A 14,214-nucleotide genomic window follows, 5' to 3' on the forward strand; every position below is an offset into this window, starting at 1 on the left:
GGGCGGAGTGTAAGCGATCAACGGAGCAATCTCAGAATCTATGTCGGATCTCACCGATATACAGGAGGCCACATAGGGAGCACTGGATACAGTATATGACTGCAACTGAATCATAGATGGAGTGCCACCTCACCTGGAAGAAACGTTTGAGGTCCTGAATGGTAGTGAGAGAGGAGGTGTAGGGGCAGCTATGGTACTTGTTCCGTTTGCAAGGATAAGTACCAGGAGGGAGATCAGTGGGGACAGATGAAAGGACAAGAGTGAAAGATGTGCTTGGTGATGGGATCCCATGGAGATGGCGAAAGTTGTGGAGAATTACGTGCTGGACGAAGAGGGTGATGGGCTGGTAGTTGAGGATGAGGAACCCTATCCCTCCAGAGGTGGTGGGAGGATTGGGTGAGGGAAAACATGTGCAAAATGGAAGAGATGTGAATGATGACAGCATTGTTAGCGAAGGAAGGAAAGCTCCTTTCTTTGAAGAGGAAGGACATCTCATTAGTTCTGGAATGGAAAGCCTCATCCTGAGAGAAGATGAGATGAAGATAGAGAAACTGAGAGAGTGGGAAGAGGTACAGTCCAGGTAGTTGTGAGAATCAGCAGTTTTATAAAAGATATCAGTAGATAAGCTGTCTCCAGAGAAAGAGACAGAGAGATCAAGAAAGGGGAGGGAGGTATCAGAAATGGACCAGGTACATTTGAGGGCAGAGCAGAAGCTGAAGGCAAAGTTGATGAAGTTGATGATCTCAGCATGGGTGCAGCTTAATGTGAAAAAGACTAAGGAGCTGGTGGTAGACCTGAGGAGAGCTAAGGTACCGGTGACCCCTGTTTCCATTCGGGGGGTCAGTGTGGACGTAGTGAAGGATTACAAATACCTGGGGATATGAATTGACAATAAACTGGACTGGTCAAAGAACACTGAGGCTGTCTACTAGAAGGGTCAGAGCCGTCTCTATTTCCTGAGGAAACTGAGGTCCTTTAACATCTGCCGGACGATGCTGAGGATGTTCTACGAGTCTGTGGTGGCCAGTGTTATCATGTTTGCTGTTGTGTGCTGGGGCAGCAGGCTGAAGGTGGCAGACACCAACAGAATCAACAAACTCATTCGTAAGGCCAGTGATGTTGTGAGGATGGAACTGGACTCTCTCACGGTGGTGTCTGAAAAGAGGATGCTGTCTAAGTTGCATGCCATCTTGGTCAATGTCTCCCATCCACTACATAATGTACTGGGTGGGCACAGGAGTACATTCAGCCAGAGACCCATTCCACCAAGATGCAGCACTGAGCGTCATAGGAAGTCATTCCTGCTTGTGGCCATCAAACTTTACAACTCCTCCCCTGGAGGGTCAGACATCCTGAGCCAATAGGCTGGTCCTGGACTTATTTCATAATTTACTGGCATAATTTACATATTACTATTTAACTATTTATGGTTCTATTACTATTTATTATTTATGGAGCAACTGTAACGAAAACCAATTTCCCCCGGGATTAATAAAGTATGACTATGACTATAGGAAGAGGAAGCAGTGCACCTATTGATGTAGCGTAGGAAAATTCGGGGAGTGATAGCAGTATAGGCTTGGAACATAGACTGTTCCACGTAGCCAACAAAAAGGAAGGCACAGCTGGGACTTATGCAAGTGCCCATGGTTAACCCTTTGCTTTGAAGGAAATGGGAGGAGCCAAAGGAGTGAGGACCAGTTCTGCCAGGCAGAGGATAACGGTGGTGGGGGGGAGCAGCATGGGTCTGTTGTCAAGAAAGGAGTGGAGAGCCTTAAGGCCCACCCAATAGGGGATGAGGTGTATAAGGAGTGGCTATCCATGGTGGAAATGAAACAACTGGGGCCAGGGAACTTGAAGTCATTGAAAATATCCAGAGTGTGTGAAGTGTCATGGATGTAGGAAGTAAGGGCCTGAACCAGGGCGGATAAAACAGAGTCTAGATATACAGATTTAAGTTTGGTGGGGCAGGAACAAGCAGAAACAATGGGTCTACATGGACAGGCAGGTTGTGGATCTTGGGTAGGAGGTAGAAAAGGGTAGAAATGAGATCTAATCTCACCCAACCTCAGTGTTAAACACCTGCTTGCATTTACCCAATTTATGTCATTCAATTTTGTATACCTCTATTAAATCTCTCGTGTGGCACGTGGCCAAGTGGTTAGGGCATTGGGTTCACGATCTGAAGGTCGTAGATTTGAGTCACAGCCAAGGCAACGTGTTGTGTCTTTGATCAAGGCACTTAACCACACACTGCTCCAGTCCACCCAGCTGAAAATGGGTACTGGCAAATGCTGGGGGTTAACCTTGTGATAGACTGGCATCTTATCTGGGGGGGGGGAGGGGGGGGGAGTCTCGAACGCTCAGTCGTTTCACGCCACACAAACGGGCAAAAACACCGGCCTGATGGGCCACAAGGCTCAAGACAGACTTTAACTTTAACTTAATTAAACCTCTCCTCATTATCCTACACTCCAGAGAATAAAGTCCTTACCTGGTCAACCTTTCTCTATAACTTAGGAGCTTCAGTCCAGGCAACAACCTTGTAAATTTTCTTCATACACGTTCAGTCTTACTGATATCTTTCCTACAGGTGAGTGACCAGAACTGCACATGATACTCCAAATTAGGCCTCACCAACATCTTATACAACTTCAGCATAATGTTCCATCTACTGTACTCAATACTTTGATTTATGAAGGCCAATATGTCTAAGCCCCTCTTTACAACCCCATAAAACTGTGATGCCATTTTCAAGGAATTATATAACTGGATTCCCAGATCCCCCTTTTCTGCTGTACTCCTCAGTGACCTACTGTCCCCTGCGTAAGTCCTACACTCACTTGACCTTTGAAAGTGCAACACCTCACACTTCTATGCATTAAATTCCATCTGCCATTTACCAGAGAGGAAGAAGTCCATATATCCAAGCAGAAAGAAATCGTCATCTGTATCACCTGGAAACGTGGGAAATAAGAGTGGGCATAGGCCATTCAGCCCTTTGTGTCTGCTCTACCATTCAACATGATAAGGGCTGGTCTCCCCATTCCCTCTGGACACTTTTGAGACAAGAAGTCTGTCTGTTCTATTAAATATATCCAGTAATTTGACCTCTAAAGTGTTCTGTGGAAGCAAATTCTAAGCAATACACCTTCTCACTTCACGTTCTGGAAGCACGTCATCATGAGCAACAAGCAATCTGCTGGAGGAACTCAGCAGGTTGAGCAGTATCTGTGGAGGAGAAGACTAACTGATGATTCAGGTTGAAATTCTGCATCCAGGCTCAGGTTTCAGTGTTTTGAACTGAAACGTCAACAGCTCCTTTCCTCCCCCAGACTCCACTCAACTGCAGAGTTCCTTCAGGAGTTTGTTGCTCCCGGAGTCCAGCATCTCCAGTCTCTGCAGCCTCTCTAATCATGAGACTGTTTGTGCTCACCATACACATTCCTAAATACTGTATTCCATTAACTGGATTCACTTTCCTGCTTTGTGCTTTCTTGTTTAAAACAGCCCCAGAAATACAACCCTTTAAAAGTAGTCTATGATTTACAACAGAAAGCTCAAAGTTGCAATCATTTTTGAAGCAATTATTAGAAAGGCATATCTGAGAAAGACAGCGCCTCAGTTGTTGAGGTTGTTTCTATATATCAGATAAGATGTCTCAGATAGTTCTAATGCACACCATGTCTCTCGGTTTAACTTTTCATTTTCAGGATGTAGGTGTCACCGGTGCTGCAGTTATTTTTGTCGACACCCAATGTTCCCAAGGGCTAAACCTCCCAGACCCAACAGCAGACCCAAATGACATGCTACCTTTTACTGATCATGATGATAGTGTCCAGAATTCTCCTGTTATACAACTGCCAAGATGAGACTGCGCCAGCCCAAGTGAGCTATTCTGTTCAGCCTGCATTTCTGAAAATGGAGTTGCATTGTGGATGCAGCAGTTGGTGCCTAGTGCGTTGTAAGTGAGCTTGCCCTGGGAAATTACAAGTAATCCCAGCATTAGGGAGGAGTTGTGTTTCCAGAAAACTACCTGTATCTCAGCTTTCCCTTAAGCAACCACATTTCCCAGTGAAATCCATGTTATAAGTGCTGATGCATTCCTACGGTAATGATAGCTGCTGGTTCACAACAGGGGACACTTCCTGTTATGGGCTGCACTTGTGGATCTGGCATTGTCTCCATGTTACATCATTTCCTGTGCAACACACACAAATGCTGTTCATTATTTCCTGCGCAAAACCACCTTTTGGAGGATTACAAGGGAAGACAGACATTGGAGGAACCAGCACTAGGAACTGTTGTGGCCACTAAGCTTTCACAGATGACATTAAGCTACTTGCCTTTCTTCTGAAGGTGCCTTTTCTCTCATGATGCTAATTTCAAAGCTCATTTGTACAGGCCTATGGCATCATGATATCAATGGGTCTAAAAAGGACTCAGTCACCTTACCCCTCCCCATGAAGCTGTTCAAAGCCAGGTCCCACACACCTCTTCCAGATGATGTTTTCTGCTCCCAACAACACAGACACTTGGCCACCCATAATCAGCCTCTGTAATGTTGTGATAACCTGGTTAATTGTGCCTTTGCTGTGAAAATGTGTGGCTCCCAAACTGCAGACACTCTGGACCTTGTCTTTGAAGGCGGGTCGCCATGGCTCCACTCCTGACGCTACTGACCACATCGACTTGCTCATTATCGGGGTCCACTGCCTCAGCAATAAATGACAAGCTTTTTCAAAGCTGAGAATATGCTCTTTAATCAAAATAAACAGAAGAATAACCCTTATTATTTAGACATAACTTTCTACAGATACATATCGTGAATATTGTTTTTGGCAACTCATGGACATCACTGAGCAATCAGCCAACAGGTAACAAATGCACGTGAACCAGACTGAGAAATATAATTCTTAACTAATTGCCTGGCATTTGCAACATAGTATTCTGTACTAGATTATTACTAAAACATACCATTAGAAAGGAATATCTGGTCATATCAGTGAAAGTTTTAGTCTGCTGCTGTCTGAAAAATGAGTTAGAACACAGAGTTCTTGTGTAAACAAGACTGAAACAAGCAGACCAACATTGTGCTGGTTACTAAGTAGTCTCATTTTGGCTGCAATTCTGGGGCAAGTGATTGGGTCGTAGACTAATGGATCAGCAGAGTTAAATGTTGGGTGAAGCTCATTCCAGCTGAGGCTAAACTCCACAGCATAAAGCTCAAAAGTTCCTTTGAGAGGGACCAGCAAAATGCCTGGAGTTCCCCTGATGACGGCTTTCTGGGAAATCAGCAAAGCTTAGGGATAAAAGTGCTGCAAAGTAGCTGGATATTGTGCTGGGGTCTTGATGTACTTGGGTTGAATGAGAAGATATACATTGTACTCACAGACGATGGGGGAGGGGCTTGTACATTTTAGAAAAAGTCTGGAGGTAACCTTGCAAGGCAATGCAAAAGATGTAGCCCCAAGGATTGATGTAAAATAGGACAAGAAGTTCCATTCTTGGGTATTATCAGCAGATCTTCTAAATGCATTATTTGAACAACTCGACATTTAGATTTTCTATATGCGATATCTGAACAGCATCACTGGATTTCAGCCATGTTCAATTTGTCACGTCTATCATTCATCTAACAACAATCTCCAACAGTCAAGAATCGTTCCACTACGCCCTGAAGTACTAAACAATCCTGGAAGTCTCCTATCTGATAGCCATTCAACATGACACAAATCTCAACAGTGTTCAATTCCTGTTGCAAATCCCAACCCACTAAATACAATGTCAGCAACAAAGTTTGTTAAAAGTTGCCCTGTAAGTTAAAGCAATACCCAGATAGAGAGACAGGACAGTAGAGCAGTGGGCAGGATATATGGCCCATGATGTTGTGCCACTCCTGATGCCAATTTATACTAAATGTCCTCCTCCTGTGTATCGTTCATATCCCACCTTTCCCTTCACACTCTAGTGTCATAACACCACCCTAAACTACACCTATCTGCATGCTTCTACAACTGCCCCTGGTAACCCTTTTCAGGAAAATGTGCAAGTAACTTCCCCTCACTTCACCTTTCAACTTCCCTCTTCTGTACCAACGGATATACAGAATGTACTTTAAGAGTAAACAATGAAGAAAGGGTTACTAGTAGAAGAGAGAAGAAATGTTGCGTTGAAAGCAAAACCCACCTGGCTTCACCTATCACCTTCTAACTATCCTCCTTCCCCTAACCCCACACCCTTTTCATTCTGGTGTCTTCCCCATTCCTTTCCAGTCCTGAAGAAGAGTCTCGGCCTGAAAAGCTGACTGTTTATTCATTTCTGTAGATGCTGTCTGACCTGCTGAGTTCCTCCAGCATTTTGCGGCTGTTGCTTTGGATTTCCAGCATCTGCAGAATTTCTCGTGTTCATGAGAAGTAGGGGAAGGACATTTGTCACCTCATCCCCACTCCACCATTAGGTAATATCTTTAACTTCAGCATCACTTCCTTGCACTAAACCCACAGCTCTTCATAACCAAGAATTTATCGACACATGCATTAAGTACACGTAATGACTGAGTACCTACAGCACCTACGAAGGAAGAATTCTAAAGATTTACAACCTTTATGTGGAGACCTTTCCTTCCACCTCAGTTCTGAATATTCAATGCTTTACTTTGAAGTAGTGATGCCTCAGTTCTGTTTCTCGATGCCTCCAATACGAAGCTTCATCATTTTATCAAATGTGTTAAATCCTATAAGAGTTCTGATTGTTTCTTTGAAATCACCCCTCATTCTTCTTAAGTCAGGACAGTACAGGTCTTATCTAGGGGGACAAATTGCCCCACTCCCCAATCATAGCACCATGAACCAGGTGATTCTTTGATGACATTACCCCCAGTGCATTTGTTCAGGTAGGGCAGTGGACCTCTCCACAATTTTTCAGGTGCCATTAGACATAATTACAGTTGTACTGGAAAACCTTGCAATATAGGTCACAACATGCAGTCTGGGTTCTTAGTTCTGTTAAGAAATATGTGTAATATTTCTTTAATTTACTTGTTATTTCTTTATGTCTCCCTATGATATCTCCTGCCTCAACCTCAAAGGATTCCGAGAAAGCTTTTCTTTTGGAGGTATCAAGGAAGTTTTTTTTAAACCATCTGTTTTGAAGCTGCTACTAAAATAATCTCGCATGGTACTTTTCCTTTCCTGGACAATTTCCTGATCCTTCTTTGCTGAAATCTGAATTTTTTCCAATTCTCAGGTTTAATTAAATTTTAAAAATCTACAGATGTTGTAAGTAAGAATTAGAAAAAAAAACAGAAAATTTTGGAAAAACTTAGCAGGTCAGAGAACATGTGTAGAAAGAGAAAAAGGTTAACATATCAATTCAAGATCCATTCACCTTAACTGGGAAAGAGAGAAGAGGAGCTGCAGTCGATTTAAATTGCAGTGAGAGGGATGGATGGGAAGTAGGTTGATTTTCTCGTGGTCATCAAAACAAATAGTTAGGCGCCTGAACCACCACTAGAAACAGTGAGTAACAGTCAGAGATCTACAATTGAATCCACATGATAGAGTCAATGGATTGACTGGTTTACATAACTTATCATCTGATACTGTTGAACATCCTCGGTACTAACAGGAAATTATTTCAGATAACTGGAACATTTTATTTACACCTGGAGCTTCTTTTTTTGGATGTGTCAAGAATTTGGTTATGGAGGTTTATGTAAATTAATTTGTCAATTGGTGTCCAATTCCTGATTTGCCACACACACTGCAACGTAAAAACTGCATTCACTCACCAGGTATATTGCTGGTGGTGGATGTTGTCGTAGTCAGTTCCTCTGCCAGTGACGTGGTTTCTGTATTGCAGAGAAAAACAAACATTAATTGTAACTTGTGTTCTGTTCACAATAACTACCTAGAGCTCCCAGGTGTTAGCCAATTTGGCTCTCCATTCCACTCCCACTCAATACAATATGTCAGTCCACAGGTTCCTCAATTGCAAGGGTAAGGCAAAATAAATATTTGATGAATGGCCCCCCTCATTTTCCACCTTTGGAAATTATAGTCCAATGACATGAACATCAGTTCTCTAATTTTGGTAAACCCCACCGCCCCCCACAAACTTACATATTCTCTATCCTCTCCCAGCATCTTTCCTGTGTTTCTCCCCTTCAACCCATGGGCCTCCTCTCCCCAACTTTCTTCTCCAACTCTCCCTACAAGCTCATCGCTTTCCTGACCTGCCCTCCTCCTTTCTGTCTCCACAGCCCTATCCCCTGGGAGATCAGTTATCTCCTTCTGCCTATCGCCTTTCCCCAACAAAGATTAACATGTGTCTGGAATTCTCTGCCTGAAAGGTTAAGAGAGGCTTTATCCCTCATTGCATTGAAAATATACTTGAACAAACACTTGGAGATCGATAACTGGGTGTCTTTGGTATGTCATCAAATTTCTACAGATGTACCATGCAGAGCAATCTAAATGGCTGCATCACTATCTGGTATGGGGTGTGTGGGGGGCTACTGGACAGGATCGAAATAAGCTGCAGAAATTTGTAAACTCAGCCATCTCCATCATGGCCACCAGCCTCCCCAGCATCCAGGACATCTTCAAGGAGAGATGCCTTAAGAAGATGACATCCATCATTAAGGACCCCCATCACTCAGGACATGCCCTCTTCTCATTGCTATCATCAAGGAGGTGGTACTGGAGCCTGAAATAACACACCCAACAATTCAGGAACAGCTTCTTCCTCTCCACCATCAGATTTCTGAATGGACATTGAATCTACAAGCACTACCTCACTATTTCTTTTCTCTTTTTGCATCACTTATTTAATTTTATACATACTTATCACTGTAAGTTACAATTTTTATTACATATGGCAATGCAGAACAACAAATTTCATGACGTACACCAGTGATATTAAAGCTGATTCTGACTACAAATTAAAGTCTAGAAATTTTGAATTAGCTAAAACAGCTCAATCTTTGGTAATCAATGTATACTCTTGCTGTTATTTTATGATTCATATTTAATGACTGTGGTTTAAACTTTGCCAGGATCAAAATTTCCTGAAAGCTTTCCATTAGTAGCAATTTATATGAAGTCTTCAAAGGCAGTTCAGAAGATAAACTTTAGATATAACATAATTAGCTTCCTAATTCAGGATAAACACACAGAGACAAAAATAACATGGAGACAAACCTGTTGCAAAGTATAAATTCCTCTCACTTACCCAATTTGTAGCTGGTAGTTGCAGACACAGTGGTTGGTTTCTCGGTTGTTTCTGCTCAAAGAAATTAATTCAAATTAATTAAATACTTAGTTCTTAGGTACATACAGTCAAACACAAAAATGAATCAATATCACCTATAGTGTTGTTTCTTAGCATTTGCACAGCTGAACTATTTCCCTGAGGAAAGAATACAACTGGACTGAGTATACTGGCCAATATACAGGCCAATACAGACCAAAAGAAGCTGCAGAAGGTCATGAACATGGTGCAGCACATCACACAAACCAATCTTCCGTCCTTGGACTCACTTTACACCGCACGCTGTTGGAGCAGTGCTGCCAGGATAATCAAGGACACGACCCACCCAGCCAACACACTTTTCATCCCTCTTCCCTCCAGGAAAAGGCTCAGGAGCTTGAAGACCCGTACGGCCAGATTTGGGAACAGCTTCTTTCCAACCATGATAAGACTGCTGAATGGATCCTGACCCGGATCTGGGCCGTATCCTCCAAATATCCGGACCTGCCTCTTGGTTTTTTTGCACTACCTTACTTTCCATTTTACTATTTTCTATTTTCTGTTTATGATTTATAATTTAAATTTTTAATATTTACTATCGATTTGTAATCCAGGGAGTGGGAAGCACAGAATCAAATATCGCTATGATGATTGTACGTTCTAGTATCAATTGTTTGGTGACAATAAAGTATAAAGTGTAAAGCAACCTCATTTCCCAGTGAAATCCATGTTATAAGTGCTGATGCATTCCTAAGGTAACAATAGCTACTGGTTCACAACAGGGGACACTTCCTGTTATGGGCTGCACTTGTGGGTCGGCATTGTCTCCATGTTACATCATTTCCTGTGCAACACACACAAATGCTGTTCATTATTTCCTGCGCAAAACCACCTTTTGGAGGATTACAAGGGAAGACAGACATTGGGGGAACCAGCACTAGGAACTGTTGTGGCCACTAAGCTTTCACAGATGACATTAAGCTACTTGCCTTTCTTCTGAAGGTGCCTTTTCTCTCATGATGCTAATTTCAAAGCTCATTTGTACAGGCCTATGGCATCATGATATCAATGGGTCTAAAAAGGACTCAGTCACCTTACCCCTCCCCATGAAGCTGTTCAATGCCAGGTCCCACACACCTCTTCCAGATGATGTTTTCTGCTCCCAACAACACAGACACTTGGCCACCCATAATCAGCCTCTGTAATGTTGTGATAACCTGGTTAATTGTGCCTTTGCTGTGAAAATGTGTGGCTCCCAAACTGCAGACACTCTGGACCTTGTCTTTGGTTGAAGGCGGGTCACCATGGCTCCACTCCTGATGCTACTGACCACATCGACTTGCTCATTATCGGGGTCCACTGCCTCAGCAATAAATGACAAGCATTTTCAAAGCTGAGAATATGCTCTTTAATCAAAATAAACAAAAGAATAACCCTTATTATTTAGACATCACTTTCTGCAGATACATACCATGAATGTTGTTTTTGGCAAATCAATGAACATCTGTGGTAAACCATATATATATATATGTTGTAACTGGGTTAACTGTCTGGACACACCCCTCTGCTGACTGCCCCTGTTGCTCCTCCCACAGACCCCTGAATAAAGGTGATTTCGCCTTGCCCTCCCCCTCAGTTCGGGGGAAGACACTCAGCATGGAAGTCGTATTTCACTGGGAATAAAAGCCTTTCAGTATTTACCCTACTTCAATCTTTTGGAGTTATTGAAGGTGCTTCAACATCACTGAGCAATGAGCCAACCAGTAACAAATGCACATGAACCAGACTGAGAAACATAATTCTCAACTAATTGCCTGGCATTTGCAACATAATATTCTGTACTAGATTATTACTAAAACATACCATTAGAAAGGAATATCTGGTCATATCAGTGAAAGTTTTAGTCTGCTGCTGTCTGAAAAATGAGTTAGAACACAGAGTTCTTGTGTAAACAAGACTGAAACAAGCAGACCAACATTGTGCTGGTTACTAAGTAGTCTCATTTTGGCTGCAATTCTGGGGCAAGTGATTGGGTCGTAGACTAATGGATCAGCAGAGTTAAATGTTGGGTGAAGCTCATTCCAGCTGAGGCTAAACTCCACAGCATAAAGCTCAAAAGTTCCTTTGAGAGGGACCAGCAAGATGCCTGGAGTTCCCCTGATGACGGCTTTCTGGCAAATCAGCGAACCTTAGGGTTAAATGTGCTGCAAGGTAGTTGGATATTGTGTTGGACTCTTGATGTACTAGGGTTGAATGAGAAGATACACTTTATACTCTCAGACTATGGGGGGAGGTGCTTGTACATTTTGGAAAAAATCGGGAGGTAACCCTGCAAGGCAATGCAAATAATGTAGCTTCAAGGATTTACATAAAGTAGGAAAAGAAGTTCCATTCTTGGGTTTAATCAGCAGATCTTCTAAATGCATTATTTGAACAACTCGACATTTAGATTTTCTATATGCGATATCTGAACAGCATCACTGGATTTCAGCCATGTTCAAATCGTTACATTTATCGTTCATCTAACAACAATCTCCAACAGTCAAGAGTCGTTCCACCACACCCTGAAGTACTAAACAATCCTGGAAGCCTCCGATCTGATAGCCATTCAAAATGATACAAATCTCAACAGTGTTTAATTCCTATTGCAAATCCAAACCCACTAAATACAATGTCAGCAACAAAGTTTGTTAAAAGTTGCCCTGTAAGTTAAAGTTCTACCCAGAGAGAGAGACAGGACAGTAGAGCAGTGGGTAGGATACTTAGCCCATGATGTTGTGCCACTCCTGATGCCAATTTATACTAAATGTCCTCCTCCTGTGTATCGTTCATATCCCACCATTCCCTTCACACTCTAGTGTCATAACACCCCTCTAAACTACACCTATCTGCCTGTTTCTACTACTGCCCCTGGAAACCCTTTTCAGGAACCAGTGCAACAAACTTCTCCTCACTTCACCTTTCAACTTCCCTCTTCTGTACCAACGGATATACAGAATATACTTTAAGAGTAAACAATGAAGAAAGGGTAACTGATAGAAGAGAGAAGAAATGTTGCGTTGAAAGCAAAACCCACCTGGCTTCACCTATCACCTTCTAACTATCCTCCTTCCCCTAACCCCACACCCTTTTCATTCTGGTGTCTTCCCCATTCCTTTCCAGTCCTGAAGAAGAGTCTCGGCCTGAAAAGCTGACTGTTTATTCATTTCTGTAGATGCTGTCTGACCTGCTGAGTTCCTCCAGCATTTTGCGGCTGTTGCTTTGGATTTCCAGCATCTGCAGAATTTCTCGTGTTCATGAGAAGTAGGGGAAGGACATTTGTCACCTCATCCCCACTCCACCATTAGGTAATATCTTTAACTTCAGCATCACTTCCTTGCACTAAACCCACATCTCTTCATAACCAAGAATTTATCGACACATGCATTAAGTACACGTAATGACTGAGTACCTACAGCACCTACGAAGGAAGAATTCTAAAGATTTACAACCTTTATGTGGAGACCTTTCCTTCCACCTCAGTTCTGAATAATCAATGCTTTACTTTGAAGTAGTGATGCCTCAGTTCTGTTTCTCGATGCCTCCAATACGAAGGTTCATCGTTTTATCAAATGTGTTAAATCCTATAAGAGTTCTGTTTGTTTCTTTGAAATCATCCCTCATTCTTCTGAACTCAAGACCATACAGGTCTTATCCAGGGGGACAAATTGCCCCACTCCCCAATCATAGCAGAAATGAACCTGGTGATTCTTTGTTGACATTACCCCCAGTGCAATTGTTCAGGTAGGGAAGTGGGCCTCTCCACAAATTTTTTAGGTGCCACTAGACATAATTATGGTTGTACTGAAAACCCTGCAATAAAGGTCACAACATGCAGTCTGGGGTCTTAGTTCTGTTAAGAAATGTGTAATATTTCTTTAATTTACTTGTCATTTCTTTACGTCTCCGTATGATATCTCCTACCTCAACCTGAAAGGATTCCGAAAAAGCTTTTCTTTTGGAGGTATCAGGAAGTTTTTTTAAAACCATCTGTTGAAGCTGCTACTAAAATAATCTCGCATGCGACTTTTCCTTTCCTGTATGATTTCCTAATCCTTCTTTGCTGAATCTGAATTTTTCCCAATCCTCAGGTTTAATTAAATTGTTAAAATCTACAGATGTTATAAGTAAGAAATTTGAAAAAAAGAACAGAAAATTTTGGAAAAACTTATCAGGTCAGAGAACATGTGCAGAAAGAGAAAAAGGATAATATTTCACGTCAAGATCCATTCACCTTAACTGGGAAAGACAGAAGTGAAGCTGCAGTCAATTTAAGTTGCAGTGAGAGGGATGGATGGGAAGTATGTTGATATTCTCATGGTCATCAAAACAAATAGTTAGGCACCTGAATCACCACTAGAAACAGTGAGTAACAGTCAGAGAACTACAATTGAATCCACATGATAGAGTCAATGGATTGACTGGTTTACCCTCCCTTATTATTTGAAACTGTTGTACATCCTCGGTACTAACAGTAAATTATTTCAGATAACTGGAACATTTTATTTACACCTGGAGCTTCTTTTTTTGGATGTGTCAAGCATTTGGTTGTGGAGGTTTATGTAAATTAATTTGTCGATTGGTGTCCAATTCCTGATTTGCCACACATGGTGCAACGTTAAAAACTGCATTCACTCACCAGGTATATTGCTGTTGGTGGATGTTGTCGTAGTCAGTTCTTCTGCCAGTGACGTGGTTTCTGTATTGCAGGGAAAAACAAACATTTAATTATAACTTGTGTTCTGTTCACAACAACCATCTAGAACTCCCAGGTGTTAGCCAGTTTGGCTCTCGATTCCACTCCCACTCTGATATGTCAGTCCACAGTTTCCTCAGTTACCAGGGTAAAGGAAGATAAATATTTGAGGAATGCCTCCCCTCATTTTCCACCTTTGAAGATTATAGTCCAATGGCATGAACACC

At 42.2% G+C, this 14,214-nt stretch overlaps 1 protein-coding gene across 1 annotated transcript in view; it reads right to left on the minus strand.

Moving 5' to 3' along the window:
- The window catches only part of LOC134359598 (mucin-5AC-like), a 196,743-nt gene that overhangs the window by 59,765 nt on the left and 122,764 nt on the right, over positions 1–14,214 (minus strand). The window contains exons 28-30 of the mRNA XM_063073094.1: positions 13,931–13,990; positions 9,235–9,285; positions 7,793–7,852 (exon numbers count right to left, since the gene is read on the minus strand). Coding sequence (XP_062929164.1) covers positions 7,793–7,852; positions 9,235–9,285; positions 13,931–13,990 — 171 coding nt within the window. The remainder of the gene's footprint in view (positions 1–7,792; positions 7,853–9,234; positions 9,286–13,930; positions 13,991–14,214) is intronic.

Source organism: Mobula hypostoma, chromosome 20, assembly GCF_963921235.1.
Source record: "Mobula hypostoma chromosome 20, sMobHyp1.1, whole genome shotgun sequence".
NCBI lineage: Eukaryota > Metazoa > Chordata > Chondrichthyes > Myliobatiformes > Myliobatidae > Mobula > Mobula hypostoma.